This window comes from Lissotriton helveticus, chromosome 8, assembly GCF_964261635.1.
Source record: "Lissotriton helveticus chromosome 8, aLisHel1.1, whole genome shotgun sequence".
In the NCBI taxonomy this organism is placed as follows: domain Eukaryota; kingdom Metazoa; phylum Chordata; class Amphibia; order Caudata; family Salamandridae; genus Lissotriton; species Lissotriton helveticus.
Genome location: NC_136069.1, coordinates 1644850059 through 1644865572, shown reverse-complemented (window position 1 = coordinate 1644865572; position 15514 = coordinate 1644850059). Strand labels below are relative to the sequence as shown.

General features: G+C 44.0%; 1 protein-coding gene across 1 annotated transcript in view; it reads right to left on the bottom strand.

Annotated features, from left to right (window-relative positions):
* Positions 1–15514, bottom strand: part of LOC144773585 (uncharacterized) — a 136030-nt gene that overhangs the window by 103533 nt on the left and 16983 nt on the right. The window contains exon 2 of the mRNA XM_078658712.1: positions 4895–5025. Coding sequence (XP_078514838.1) covers positions 4895–4994 — 100 coding nt within the window. The 5' untranslated portion in view covers positions 4995–5025. The remainder of the gene's footprint in view (positions 1–4894; positions 5026–15514) is intronic.

The window sequence follows — 15514 nt, the reverse complement described above, 5'->3', positions numbered from 1 at the left end:
GTATACTTGTAAAGCGCACTGTTACTCCATCTCGGAGTGTCCTGGCGCTGTATACCGCTGGGGAACCCGTCCTGGATTTCCCTGTGAGATGGTCCCTCCTGGGCACCCCCAAGGTGGAGCCAGGCATCCCCGGCGCTGATAGGGCCGTTGTGGAGATTAAGCAAGCTATTGCCCAGAGTTTGCAGAGTGGGACCCATGGTTAGCTTAGGCACCTAGGCGAGAATTATCGAGTCCGCGGACATTGACCCAAGACCCTGCCGCGACGGAAATTGAACCCTGGTCCCGAGCTGACCTCTGCTTCAGGGTCTGCCGCCTCTAACCAGTGAGCCACACTTCTCCACTCCAGTATGCAAGGAAGTTTTGTTGCAGGAAGCATGCAGTGCATTTGTCCTGAACCTGTCTTGCTACTTGAAAGGGTCTCCAGTGGCCATGATACATCAGACTTTCAGATTTCTCTTGAATGGGAGTATCCAGTCATGGTTGCTGTGGGAAGAAAACACGGAATGCCTATGCGGTGACCGGATCTTCCATTGGTAAATTTTTTACACAAGTTCCGTTTCCAACTGCCCATGTAGTTATAGAGGAAAGGCTGTGGCCTTTAAATAATGTTACCAGCGTGCATTATGGCACCTTGAGCAAATTGAAAGTCTTATTATTTCAAAAAGATGTGGCTTCAACTACGGCCATGGAGATGTTTGATTTTCAGGTGGAGCGTTCCTCTTCGGAGATACATGCTCTTCTCCGTACCAACTTCACACAACATTTTGGTGAGATGGATCATCGTATTTATAACATGTCTAGTATGACTGGAATTGCAGGGTTTTTCAGGAGCATTGGCTCTGGGTTGGTCAGCATCTTTCATCCACTCCATCCTCTCAAGTATCTTTGGAGATCTTCCGCTGGTCCTGCTCCTAATTGCAGGGATATTGATTTTAATATTTTTTCTCCACAAGGGATGTCCCAGTTTGAGATCAAATGGAGCTGGCACTGCCTCGTGTCCTGTTGTGCAGGAAAAAAATGATTCATTACTTTGGCGCACCTTTGCTTCGAGAACTGGATGAGCATTGATTCCTGTCTTTCCGGCCAATATTGCTTCATTGCATACATCCTGTGTTCCTCTGCCTCTTGTGCACTTACAAGGGTGCCTTGGATTTGTGCTTGGGGTCGTAATTGGTTGTAACTTTGGACGTACACATACTGGTGGACCCACTGAAGGCCCATCCGTTCAGCTGTCAATTGCGAAATCTCTGCTCCTGGCCATGTTCTATGAACTGCCCTGGGTTGCCTCTGCACATGGTGGTTTGGATCTAGGCTCTGTTCCAACAGAAAATCAGGTTGCAGTATTCACTCCCTCAGAGGCTACCTTGGGGGATGGATGGAAACATATTTGCTCTATCAATTTGCTCCGAGGTGTGCCTCTGGGATCATTGTCTGTGAAAGCTGGGAACAGCAGTGTTTCTTCTACCTCTCGGAACCATGTATACATCTGGCTCTCCGTGTGGTGGGAACTTTTATTCGGCCTGTTTTTAACTACTAAATATATTTTAAATTGACCTGCATTTTAATGCTTTTACATTTTTTAAACTCCTATTGATTGTCTCTATGATTTTAGCCTCCGAATAGCATGATTGGCTGATTGTTTAAGATGGATTTTATCATTAGTTTAATATATGCGTATTAGAATTTCTCCTTTACCTATGCTGTTGCATGATAGAACCATGAGTGGATAAACCACACGTGCCTCTAACATGCAGCCTAAACAAGAAATGCATCTTAACCACCCATTCCTTTGCCACATATGCCTTTACCAAGTATTTTCATGGTAAAGGCAGGAATAGCAAAGGGGTATGCGTGACTGAGGTTGCGACCCCTTCTCCCCCACCCTAAACTACAAACTCCAACCTGACCCCTCCCCGCCCTGAGATCCAAATATGCTTACTCCCTCATAACCCCCATGCTGTCTCTAACCCTTAAACACTTCCTCGACCCCTTCTCGCCCCCTTGTGCTGTCCATACAACAACCCCAACCCTTCCACTGTCCTTAGGTAAATCCCTATTTTAAAAAAACACCCTGACACACAGCGCTAAAACCGACCCCATCCTCCCCTAAGCCCTAAAAACTACACCCACTATCCATTCCCCTCCCCTGCCCTGGGCCTTAAACCCTGCCCCATAACCCTCTCCCTTAACATGACCCAGCCCTAAAAACAACCCCACTCTCCCCTAAGCCCTAAACACTACCACAACTACCCATTTCCCTGCCCTGAGGCTTAATATCCTAACTCCAAATAAAAAAAATACCCAGATCCTCCAACAATCTGACCCCCTAGCACTGAAAACTACCCCTGATGCCCCAGCTCTGAAAACTACCCCCACCCACTGCAGCCATTAAAAAATAGCCCAAAACCCATGACCTGAAAACTACCTCCAACCCCCAACCCTGAAACCAACATCCAAACCCCCAGCCCTGAACACTACCGCCGACCTACCCCTAGCCCTGAAAACTACCCACCATCTAGAAAACTATGCCCAACCCAGCCCACAAAACTTCCCAGACGCACCCGTCCACAAAACAACCCACAACCCACCCCAGCTCACAAAACAACGCTTGACCTATCCCCTAGCCCACAAAATAACTCCCAACCCTCCCCACCCAGAAAATAACCCAACCCCTATCCAGAAAACGAACCCATGACCAACCCCCAGTTCACAAAACTATCCCCAACCCACCCCCTACCAACAAAACAAACCCGACCCTCCCCCAGCCAACAAAAGGAAATCCAACCCACCCCAGCCCATAAAACTACCCTGACCCCCCAGCCTACTAAACTATCACAAAGCAACCCCAACCCACCCCAGAACTATTCCCGCCCCACTTACCTTACTGCTTCCTGTGAGGTCTTCCTGCTTCCATCAGCAGCAGCCAGCAGCTAGATCACACATTGCCTTAACCACACATATGCGTGGTTAGGGCATAAGCGTGGTTAAGGCAAGCATGGTTTCGCTCGCAGAGTTTGAACACTCGTGGTTTAGACTACGGTCTTCCAACTGTTTCTCCATTTTCAGAGGTGGGAATAGTTTGCTTCTTTGCCGACCTATGTACGAGGAGTGGGTGTCATGTGTCCCACTTAAGCCTGGTAGGAAACAATGCCATTTTAAATGTACACAGCTCTTTCTTAAAGTTTCCTTCACTTTGTCACATCAACTTTTTACACACATTTGCATTCTTGACACTAGGGTTTGGGTGTTGGTAACACTGACCTTGATAACATGGAGAACTTTGTGAGAACACTATCACACTGCCTTGCACTGTGTGCAAGACCCTTACGTGTGTTGTGCAAACGTGTTAGTTATTATGTCTATATGGTAATACAGCTATCTGGAGAATACAGACAATGGCAGCCTGATCACAATCTTGGCCCAAGGCAAGAATTCCTTTTCTATATATAGCCTTTTGTTTCCAAATATAATCTGAGGAGACACTTCTGCTGACTTCGAGTGGTTGTTACATGCTGAAGCTTTTGCCCAGTTCATGACCAAGATGGGTTCCTACACTCTTACCTACCAGGTAATGGGTTTAGACCATCCAGAATGGGGTTTCTTGGCAAAACATAAATTTGCACCCCAGTCACATAGGTTAAGGTCTGCGTGGTAGGAGTATGCTTGATTGTTACATTATTGCATATGCCTGCATATATAAGCTGCCTCAGCATGATAGTGGGGCTACTGGTGTTATTCACTGTCTTGACTCTTATTATAACTTTCATCCGCTTCTGTCTATTTATTGAATGCAGCACATATTTTCTATACAAGAATCACTTAATTTCCATAAATATTGAAAAACATCCCTTTGTGTTTTCTTTGTATATGTCTTTGTGCAAAACAGAGCACAAGTGACTGAGCGAAAGGTTCTAGGTCTGTTACAATGGTTCCTGGGGACAATGGTTGTCATGTTCAGTGGTTGCCAGAACCGTTTGCTCCCTGTTTAGGTTTGGGGTGGATTATGGTAGCACTGTGAGCTACCTGGTCTAATGGACAACAAATACTGTGGCGGTGCATGGAATCAGTCTGGTACCATCCTAAGTTTATGTTGTCGACAAATGCCCAGTTCTTACTGATTACTGGAAACTACACAACATAAGTTTACCTTTGTGAATACCTAAAAGTAACAAACTTGAACAAAAGTGTAAGTGTATCTTTGTGACTTGGGCCTATGGAGTAGGGAGAAAGACCATGCAAAGCGGGAGTTAACCCATAGAACATGATAAAATCAGTTGTAATGCGGAAATGGATCACTTAATACTGGGAGCACGACGACTCCGAATGATGGTAATGGGAGAGTGGTGTGGATTGGCATTCATCCACTCCTTTGAAACCTCATCACAATACAACTGTTCACCCTCCCAAAAATGTATTTGTTTGCGATCTGGGTTGGCTCAGCCACAGTGTAGTCCTGTGCGGCATCACCAAATACCTGCTGCCGGCCTTGTTAACTGGTAAACTAGCTGCACCGCCCCCCACCAACCCACTTCAGAATTTCTGGCGGGCCCACTCCATCACCTACTGGTGTTCCATGGGAGAGTGCACACTGCCCGTTGGTGTTCCTATTTCTTCCAATTCCTAAAATCGAAATGATACACCTAGAGGCAGGAACTCCATTCACCATTTCCAGATCAGGAATGTCAATCAACTGAGCAGCGTAGTAGAGCAGCCTGCACCCTTCCATAGTACTCCAGTAGGTGATGGGGAGAGCATTGAGGCCAGTTACAACAACTCCTTGCTTAATCATGCTCAAATAGGAGAATTAGGCAAACAAAATCTTGAAATTCCAGAATTTGCTTAATAGAGCACAAAATAAAGCTTTGCACACTTCTAACAGGCTGAAGGTGCTTACCAGGGATAAGTTCATCACTGCGGCAGTCATAGAGCATTCCTAATCTGAATGGGCGTCCCAGAGCCGGCATTACAATTGCTGTCTGGTCTGAAATTGACATGGTCTTCTGTTGGATTGGAACGTAGATGAATCTAAAAATTCAAAAAAATAAAACAGTATCAAATGAGGTTTTCCTGATTTCTTTCTTGAGAATGACTCAGCAGCAACTGTAAGGTGACGCCAAGAGGCAACAATTAATCATCCATTTAGTAGAAAAACATAGCAGTCTAGAATCTTAGTGCAGGTAAGAACTGCCAAACACCAACGGTCCAGCTTTAGCCTTACTTCTCACTTCTACTATTCACTTGCATCAGTCCCCTGTTTTTTTTATAAATATTTTAGTCTTTTCACCTCCAGAAGTTTTTTAGGGAGGTTACTCGAGGAATTTGGTGCTTTTTCAAGGATACATATCTCTTGTCATTACTCAGTCTTTCCTTTCTTCACTCTCGTTTTCTGCCTATTAGATTTAGGAACACTCTTCCACTGAAAAAAAAATCCACATTGGATGCCGTTCTTTTCTTTGTAATGTTTAATGCGCCTGTTTCATCTCCCTTCCTTCTCCAATCCACATATAGCTACATTATCCAGCCTCTGCTCATCTGCGTTGTGCCTTAAATTCAGGGGATGAAAATCTGTAAAACTTTCCTTCTGCAAAGTTTGTAAATTTGTATTTATTTTTTCTTTGTAAACTTAATGATACTGCTGGGTGGTTAAAGATTGTGCTAGATCTTTATGACATATCTAAAAGGTACACTTTACGTTCCAGCTTACGTTCATTAATATTTATCAAGCATTGAATAGCACAGGGTTAAGAACCAATCTTTGTGGCGTTCTCCTTCTTGCCTCTTTTTCTCTGAGAGTGAGCTCCATTCATCAGATCATTACCTCACCCCCCACTCAGCTTTATTATTATTATTATTATTATTATAATTACATATGTAGGGCGCACAGCTACCCGGAGGTTTCCCGGCGCCAGAGATGCGAGAAACAGAAGATCAAGATTACTGGTTAAATAGCCAGGTCTTAACGTTTTTACAACTTAATCGACTGATTTCGTGACGAAGAGGGATAGGGAGAGTGTTCCACAGCACGAGTGTCAGGTAAGAGAAGGAACGGCCCTCTAAGCGAGCAAATATGAATCTTGGGACTGAGTATTTGGCCTGGGAGGATGATCTCAGCAGGCGTGTCAGGTGATAAGTCTGGACAAGGGAACATAAATAGTGGGGAGCTATACCTAGTTTAATTTTATGCATTAAGCACAAAGCTTTAAATTTAATCTGGTTCTAAATTCTTAGCCAATGGAGGTCCTGAGGGTGCCTGAAATGGAAGATGTTTTAAGAACATGGCAGAGCATCCTAGCAGCAGAGTTCTGTACAACCTCTAATCTACGAATTACCTCCTTGTTGGCTCCTAGATAAAGGATGTTGCCATAATCCAATCTTGACATTATCAATGCTTGGATTACAGTTCTTTGGGTAGATCCCGGCAGCCTCCATAGTATCTTCCGGAGCCATCTCAAGATGGTAAAGCAGATAGAAGCAGTTTTAGTGGCTTGCTGCTTCATGGAAAGTTGATCATCAATCATTGCACACAGGTTGCGAGCTTATTGGACTGGCTGAGGAAGTGGACCCATTTCCAGGGGCCAATGACGCGGGCCCCAAAGATCTTTATCTTTCCCTATGATCAGGATCTCTGTTTTACCCCCATTTAATTTTAGCCAGTTGTTGTGCATTCAACTGGCAATTTTAAGCAGCCCTGTCTGTAAGGAGACTTTAGAGGTATCATTAGCAGATAGGGAAAAAAGAAGCTGGGTGTCATCAGCATAACAGAAGATGGACAACCCAGCTTCCTCCGCTCTGGTGGCCAATGTGCTAACATAAAGATTGAATAACACAGCTTTGGGAAACAAAAGAGTTATGCAACAGAATTGACTATTGAGCATGCCTATGACTGCTTTTTTAAAGTAGAGAGGAGCGTGAGGTGTGTCGCTAAGGGAGGGCATGAGAGGGGGTGGCAGTCAACCTGCCTCTGCAATCAGTCACTGAAGATCAGGGCAGTTGAGGATCAGATCTCTGCAGGTGTATGAGTAACAGACAAACTGGTGTTCAGTGGCCAAATGGAGTTGTTTGAATACTGGATGTCACTTTCTGATGTGCAGCTGTTTGCATCTGGAGGTAAACTCTTAGGTCTGACTGATGGTCTCTGGGGATGAAACAAGTGTTTTTTGAAAGCCTATTGAAGGTGTCTGAGGGCGCACTCAAAACCTCTAAGGACTAGCTAGAGGACTGTTATGACCAGTTCCGGTAACTAAAGACAGAATTAGGTTCAGTATAGTGCATGCTGGAGGTATCTGAGAGAATGCTAATGTTCTTTGAGGAACAATTGAGAAAGATTGTGGAGCGGACAAATATAGGAAAGTGTCAGAGTCTCTGAGATCATACTCATGTACTCTAAGGTCATGCTACTGGTGTCTGTAGGCAGACCAAGGGTCCCTGAGACCACACTAAGTTACTTAAAACAATAGATAGTTGTGTCTGAGGTCAGGCTGATTTACAGGACGACTTGTCTAACAGCCAAATAGAGATGTCTAAGGGCCAGCCTGCTTTGGGTGTCTGAGATTGGTCTGGGGTTGTCTTAAAGAAGAGCGAGGGTGCCTACCGATGGGCAGAGGGTCTCCCGGGTAACTTGTCGAAATGTCTGAAGGCAGACACTGGTGCTATGAGGGATATTTGGTGGGACCTAATGTCCTGCTAATAATGTCTGAAAGTAGGTAAAAGGCCCTTTGAGACCTAACCACCAAATAGAGTGTCTGAAGGTTGGATGATCATAAAGGTGGTGTCACGTGAGGTATTATACTGAGAATCAGAGATGGAAAGTTCAAGAAGCTTACATGCAGACCAGAAGTGTCTAACTGTGACTGGAAGTGTCTCAAAGTAGACCAAACATTTCTATAAGCTAATTTTGAGGGCTGAGAACATGCCAAAAGGTAGTGAGAACCATCCGGGGGCGCTGAAGGGTAAGCTGGGGTGTCTTTTCAATGCAGCTCCCTGCCGCATACTGGAGGTACCTGGTGGGCTAGTTGGCCCCCAGGGTCCCTCAGTATTGAAGGGAAATTATTTCCCCAACTTAAAACTCGCCACAGGGCGCGTTTGCACATGTCACCTCAGGCCCCGTCCCCTCCCTTCACACTGTTGTGTGCTTTAAGAGGTCGTTTTAATCCCCCTGCCCTATTATGTACTAGGGTCCTACAGAGGAGGTCATGCTAATCACAGGGGTACCCCAACGCATAGTGTTCCCTAGAGTATGTAGGTGTTTTCACTGTCTTCTAAGTGTCTTTTAGCATAGCACTGGTACTAGGCCTGGTTAGTCAGATTCAGTAACCAACAGTACCCGTCTTAAACAGGAGTGGGCACAGGAGGACTTTCTGCTCCTCTGTTGGTTCTTTCAGCACATCTCTTCTTCTTCCTGCACTTTTCTTCATTTTTGTGGACTTCTGTTGCATCTTTCTGCATTTCTTTTTTTCTTTCTGTGCGTTGTTTCTTCTTTCATCACATGTCCTACCTCTGTTGGCATAGTTAGAAACTAGCATTTAAAAAACCTTTGAAATTCACTGAAAAAAACATAGGTTTCAGGAACGTTATAGTTAGAAATTAGAATATAAAAAACCTAAGAAATTCACTGGAAAGACCATAGGCTTCAGGCATGTTATAGTTAGCAAATAGCATTTAAAAAAAACCTAGAAATTTACCGAAAACTCATGGGTTTCAGGGGCGTCATAGTTAGTTGGACATTTCGCGTACAACTCCATAGAAATTAGGTATGGGCGAAATTTGAAAATTTGCGGCATGCGAATTCACGCGAAAGCGAATCCATGGTCCGCAAAATCTGCAAATTTGTTGATTTTTTTTGCGGGTTCGCAGAGCGCTTTGCGTGTTCGCGGGGTTACTCATGCGGTCTTACATGGTCACGGCCATCTTGTTTTCAGTGTTCGCGTTGCGTGTTTCTGTTTCCAGGCGCTAGTTGCATGCTCGCGTTGGGCATTTCCTACTTGCGGGGCGCAATTACATGTTCGCGTGCGTTTTTGCCTGCTCGCAGGGAAAATATCGCGCAAACTTACCCACGTGGTCGCAATGGGCGCGGCAATCTTGTTTTTCATTAATTGCTATGGTTCTGGGCATGCTTTTTCAATTCTCCCTTAATCTTTGCAATCCTTTGTTTCTTTGGACTTTTGTTAACTTTTTTTACTCATTACCTATCTCTTTATTTTTGTACATATATATTTAGTGTTTATTTCTACTTTTGGTTACTTAAAATACTTTTTTAACTCTTTTCTTTTATTTACTTTTTCCATATTCTTTCTTTCCTATTTTATTTTCCTTTCCTGCCCAGGACCATGGCAAAGGGAGCCGGGAAGAACATGAAGGGGAAGGGTCCCGCACCCCGTACCCGGCTCCCTTGCAGGCGCTTAAGGGGGGAGGCAGTAGTAGCCCGGGAGATCCTCAGCACGGTGGAGGTGGCCACACTGGTTTTCTTCGTCCAGCGCCACCTAACCACGACCGTCGCAACAGGCCCGGTGCCGGGTACGGGCTCCGGGAGCATTGCCAGTTATGGGGGAAGGTGTGCCGGGCCATGTATCGGGAGTCTGGGGTCCGGCGCACCTACAACCAGGCGATGTACCGGTGGTCCGAAATCCTGGACCGGGAGCAAGACCTGCTCGACCTGCTTGGAGTCGAGATCCCGGGCCTTGGTGAGTAGTAGTAGCTAGTATTTAATCACTACTTTGTTTTCTCCTGCTCTGTGTGATATTGCAATTTGTTTTTTCCGAAGAGCAAGAATGCTGCCGATTACATTGCAGGTAAATTATGTTTCAAAAGCTTCTGTGATTGCAGGTGCTCGCCTGCTCACTTTAGGTGCTACTATGCTCACTTGTTTTCAATTTTGTGCTCATTTGCCCTGAGTGATTATGTATGAGTGACTACTTTACAGAACTGCGTAATGCTAGACAATAGAGACTAAAGTCCAGTCCTTCCTTTGTACTCCTGCCAAGAGATAGTGGTGGTGGATTGATAGCTTGAGTATTTATGACTGGTTATTTAGTAAGAAACTTTTTAGTGGTCTGCAATCATGACAGATTGTGTCTGTCACTTCATGTGCTGCGGAGTGCTGCCTGCCAATCCTAGTAGAACCTTTTAGTAGTTGGTTTAGTGAGTTACATAACTTTCCAAGAAGACGGTCCGCGAATCCAGAAGTACTAATATCCTAGTAGACCACATCAGATTGGTCAATAAATTTAGTGCAATTATTGTCTATTTCCCCGAAATAATTTGTTATTGTTTTTTTGAAATGTTTGATTTGGTTGACAACAATCATCCATGTTTGTGTCTTTCTTTCATGTTGTACATCAGCCTCCCCAAGGGGCAAGAGGACAGAGGAGGTAGCAGCGCTGGGGGAGAAGGAACAACAACAGGAAGGCCAGGATAGGTCCGCCGAGGGCTCCTCTGCTGGCCCCAGTAAGGTTTCCTGTTAAAATGTTATTAATTATACTTCACTATCTTTTACAGCACCTATTTATTCCAAACGTTCCTCATAATTCCATTTTTTCCTAAATCGTCTTTGATCTTCTTATAGACTGTTTCTAAATTCTTATCCTGCCTCTACTATGACTCTCTGTGCTACTACTAGACTATTATTAGTCTGTCTGTGTAGCTAGCTAAGCTTGCACCGTTGGCAAAAGGTGTTAAACAAAACTCCTATTAAGCAATAGCTCTAGGCACTGAGTGCAGTTGTCTGGGTTGTCCATAATGTCTATTGAAGTCTTCTAAATGTTTATGCTTTGACAATTCCCAACAATAAAATGTCAATGGCCACCAAGAATAAGATACTAGTTTACTTTTTGATTGGATAGGAGGACATACTACTACTACTGTTGCAGGGACTATTCTGCACATACAGAACTATGGACAAGAAATATAAAATAGGCTATTGGTTATAAATTATAATAGGTGCAGGTAGACTTTCCACATACCTCAGTCATTCCAGAAGTTGAACCCCCAATCTCCTTAGTGACTAGCTAGTGTGTCAGAGAGTAATTATTTTGCTCCTGAATGCAGCGATGATCCCCAATGATTATACAACCCAGAGAACATAAGACTATGGAGTCAGAGTCCCGACCTCTCAGAGTCCCGAACTCATGCTTGCAAATTGCAAACCCTTTCGCTCACTCACTCATGACCAAAACCAACAAAGTCTACGTAAGTTTTAAAGCTTTATTAAAAGTAAAACAAGTAGCTCTATGTGTACTCTGTAAAAATTGTAATTGTGCATTATATAAAAACATTTATTAAAATCAATGTCATATAACAAACAGAGAACGACTGAAAACTGGCTGATTTCACACATTAATTGTGGAAGAGCCTTCACCTGGTTAGAACTTAAAGTCTTGGTGGGGATGAATTGTTGACGACTCTGATGATGATATTGCTCTTGTTCGTAGAAGGGAAGCTTCTGTCTGTTATGAGAAAAATGGTGCGTGTTAATAAAAAGCAACCATTCATCAGTTGTGACAAAAAGTGTAGCATCAGATGTTATGGCTAAACATAAATAAGAAACACCCCTCCCTGAAGAAAGGGACATTTTTAGTTTAGATTAGAGAGTCACAAATTATTAAATTTGTTTATGTAGTACTAGTAACTTTTTTTAATTCCTAGACAAAATAGGGAGTGGTGTATATGGCATCTAAAAATAGTAAATGTTTTTTCTAGGCGTAACACAATTGGCACAGCCATCCACCAGTGCCGGGGCCAGCGCGGAGGTGAGCACTCCAGGTTCTGATGCGGTGCCACAGCCAGCAGGAACTGCTGTGGAGGATGCCACGGTAGTGGCGGGCATTGGTAAGGTATTATATTCCTTACTTATTGAGATTGCAGAGTGGGCACTCTGCAGGGGTGTATACGTTGTACAGTACAAGTACACTTTACTGTTAAGAAGCCTTACAAATTTAGCACTAAGGGGCATATTACCAACAACTAGCGATAATTATCGCTATGTTGGCTTAGCGGCAATATTTTTATCGCAGAGCTGCGGCGATTTTTATCGCTTAGGAACCTTGCTATTATCAAGGTTTATCTCCTAAGTGATAAAAATCGGCCGAAATGCATGAATATCGCTGAAAAGTCAGCGATATTCATGCATTACCGAGCTAATGCTCTTAGCCATGTTATCCACCTACCATTGGATAACATGGCTAAGAACTGCTCAGGGGCAGGTGTTAGCTTTTGGAGATATTCGCGCTTAGCGCGATTATCTCCAAAAGTTGGTAATAGGAGATAGCGATGTTAGCGACTGTTTCCAGTCGCTAACATCTTGGCATGCCCACTTTGCATGTCATTAGTGATAAATATCACCGACATGCAAAGCGGGGCCCAAGATGGTCGCTACCTCCTACTAGCTGTCGCTAACTGGTGTTAGCCACAGCTAGGTAATAGGGAGATAATTTTATCTCTGCTTTCTTGGCTTTTAAAGCCAAAAAAGCAGAGATAAACCCCCTTGATAATATGCCCCTAAGTTTTTGTCAACCAGGTAGAAGACAGTCACTCTTGACTTCTCATTAGCAATAGTGGTGGGAGTTGACGAGTAATCAATGGCCTCCTCTAAATTTGACTTCAACTCAGTTGTGAAAGTTTTATCGAGAAGCCAAGTCAGATCAGGGATGAACTTGATGGATGGGATGAACGAAAAGGCAAAGAAGGGTGTAAGGAAAGATGAGCGAGTGAAAATTAATGACTGGCAAAGAATGATACTTGTTTTTGAATGCTGCCCGAGGTGGCTGGGAATTTGATGCATGGTCTAATGCATGGCCGGTTGAAGGCTGAAGCAAGGATGGGTGGAAGGAGAAAGAAAAGAGGACTGCCTGGGTGGGTGAAACAGAAACTGTATGTGTGCGCAATATATCCTTTGGTTCAAATTCAAATGCAAGTCAAGCACGGATGCATGGCTGACATTTTACAAAAAAAAGCAAAAGGTTGTTTTTCGGTGGGAAAAAGTAAGGTTTGTCCAGTTGAGAGTCAGACATTAAGAAGAATGATTGACATTTACTTTGACTGGATGGATACCTGCCTGCCTGCCTGGATGGTATCTTCCTCATAGTTAGCATAGGTGTATGTAGACAGAGTAGACGGTCACTGGATGAAGAGTGTTACTTTGAAGAGCATGTAACACCACACGTCCGTGCCAGAGTTTTAAAGCTGTGGAAAGTAGAAGTTGTCATTTTTCAGAATACTACCATGACTAGTAACAGTAGTTTGCAAGCACAGCATATATACGGCGATTGCGGTGACCACTCAATCACTACCTCTGTTAATAATTTTTTTACAATGCTGTCATTCATGTGTGGCTTATGGGTGTTCACTCAATCAAAAACAAAGCACCTAAATGTCATCCCATATGTATTGTAAGCAAATATCCTGAGACGAGATAGATGATCATATTATCTTCTTCATTTTCCTTTTGTAGTAGTCAGGGGCAGGGCAGGGTGAAAGTTAAATTAATTAAGCAGTAGCCCTTGTAACAGTGTATGGCCAGTGCCACCCGTAATAGAAAAGTAGGAGCTTCACCACCTGCATGTACTGGACTGGTAACAGCAACGCAAGTCTGTGTCATCATGGCTTGCGTCTGTTTTTTCGGGTGCAAGTTGACTGCGCTGGCATTATGACGGCTTCCACAAGTTTACATATTCAAACGAGACAGAAGAAGAAGACTGGTGTACTGTCTGTGTCTAATGTAGTGAGTCCATATAGTGCTAGTAGAATTCCTGAAACTCCCACTAATGTTAGAGCAGAGGGCGACGATTTGGGAGGATAGATAGATACGTGCCACAAATGTTATGTACTGTGCTTGCAAGTTGCTAGTGCTACTGTGACACAACTTTCTGCTGAATTATTTTGTGTTAATATTTAAGAGCATTGGTTACAGTATGTTTTTCTTTCTTCATATAGATGCTCCTTCCAAACTAACACGGAAGGAGTTGGCTAGAGGGGCCCGGCAATGGAAACTGGAGGCGATTGTCAATGAATATCGGCGGCTGGTGGCCCAGGAGGAGGAGGACACGCAGTCACAGTCGACATCAACATCCGCGACAGCTGCATCATCCTCCGCCCACCCTGGGTCATCTAGTCAGCTCAAACCTTCAGCGGTACTGAGCCGTGGTCCCGCAGCCACCCGCCACCGCCAAGTAGCAAAAAAATCAGCTGCCGCCCACAGCAGGTGCAAGGCTTGTCTGCACGGCTTGACCCTCAGGGTGTCCAACCTTGAGCAGGAGGTTGAGAGGCGGAAAACCCTGCTAAAGACCTCAGCAGGGGGCATTGTGACCACCTGGCCAAAGGACACCACCGGCGGCAGTAGAGGAGGAGAGACTGTCCCTTGCCCCTTTTTTAAAGACTTTTGGGGGGGGTGTATTGGGCGTTGGGGTTTTAGAACTTTTCTTCTGGATATTTCATGGACATTGGTTGGGGTTAGGGAGGGGGGTGGGTCAGGTCTTGTAGGAAAGTTTATTTTTGTTAGGGTGTAAATAATTATTTATTTCCAACTTAAACATAGCATACGCGTTTTTACTGTTTTGTGAGGGAGGCGGGGGGGTTGTTTTCCTGAAACTTAACTGGCTTGTTGTTTCAAATTGTCTAATCGCCCACATTTTTAGAAAAGTGCCACTGACAGAGTTAGTGAATTCATTTGTCCTACTACTTTACTAGTACTTCCGTCAGTCTCTCCTCTCCTCCCACTCCATTATTCTTCCTCCCCAAAAATGCTTATCTTACCTGTGATTCGTGTTTGAGAATAGGGCGAGGCACAGGGCTGGGTGCATGGCAAATAGCGATTAAGGTTGAATCCTGGACAGATGAAATGTCATCGTTGTGGTGGTGGTGGTAGTAGTAGTGGTCACACTGGCAGTAGCAGCATATGAAAAAAGGGGAAATGAAATATTGAGTGGCCTGAGCATAGCATTAGAACAGTACGATAGATAGTACAGTACACAGTAAGAACATATCCTCGGTTTCCTTCACAATCTTTGAAATGCATTTTCTGTTGCTTTGACCTTCTCCTCCCCAGCAAGTGTGTGGAATTATTGTTGTCATTTAGTCACACCTCAATGAAAACCACACAGCCCGGGGGTAGAGGGTTAGGGTTTGAAAATTGGATGGGAATGGGGGTTTTTGGGAAAGTTTTGTGGAGAGAGGAAAAAAACCACAGCATGGACAAACAACAAATGAAGAAAAAAAATCTTTGGGTATGAAGATATCCATAAATCTTTTAAGGGACATAAAGGAAGTGCATGCACTACTGCATGCATGAAGTTGTTTGCTAAATGGATGGTTAGGTTACTGAAAAGAAGTACTTACCACAACTTACTAACTATGAAGAAACAATGTGACAGTACAGGGCTGCAGTGTTTACGCAATTTCACTTGCCTACTGCCCTCAGAGAGAATAAACACTTAGTAGTATATGAAATTAGTTTAAAAAATAGCAAAGAAACTTATCAAATAGCTGGAGGGATGAATTTGAAGCAGAGAGCAAACAAACGCAC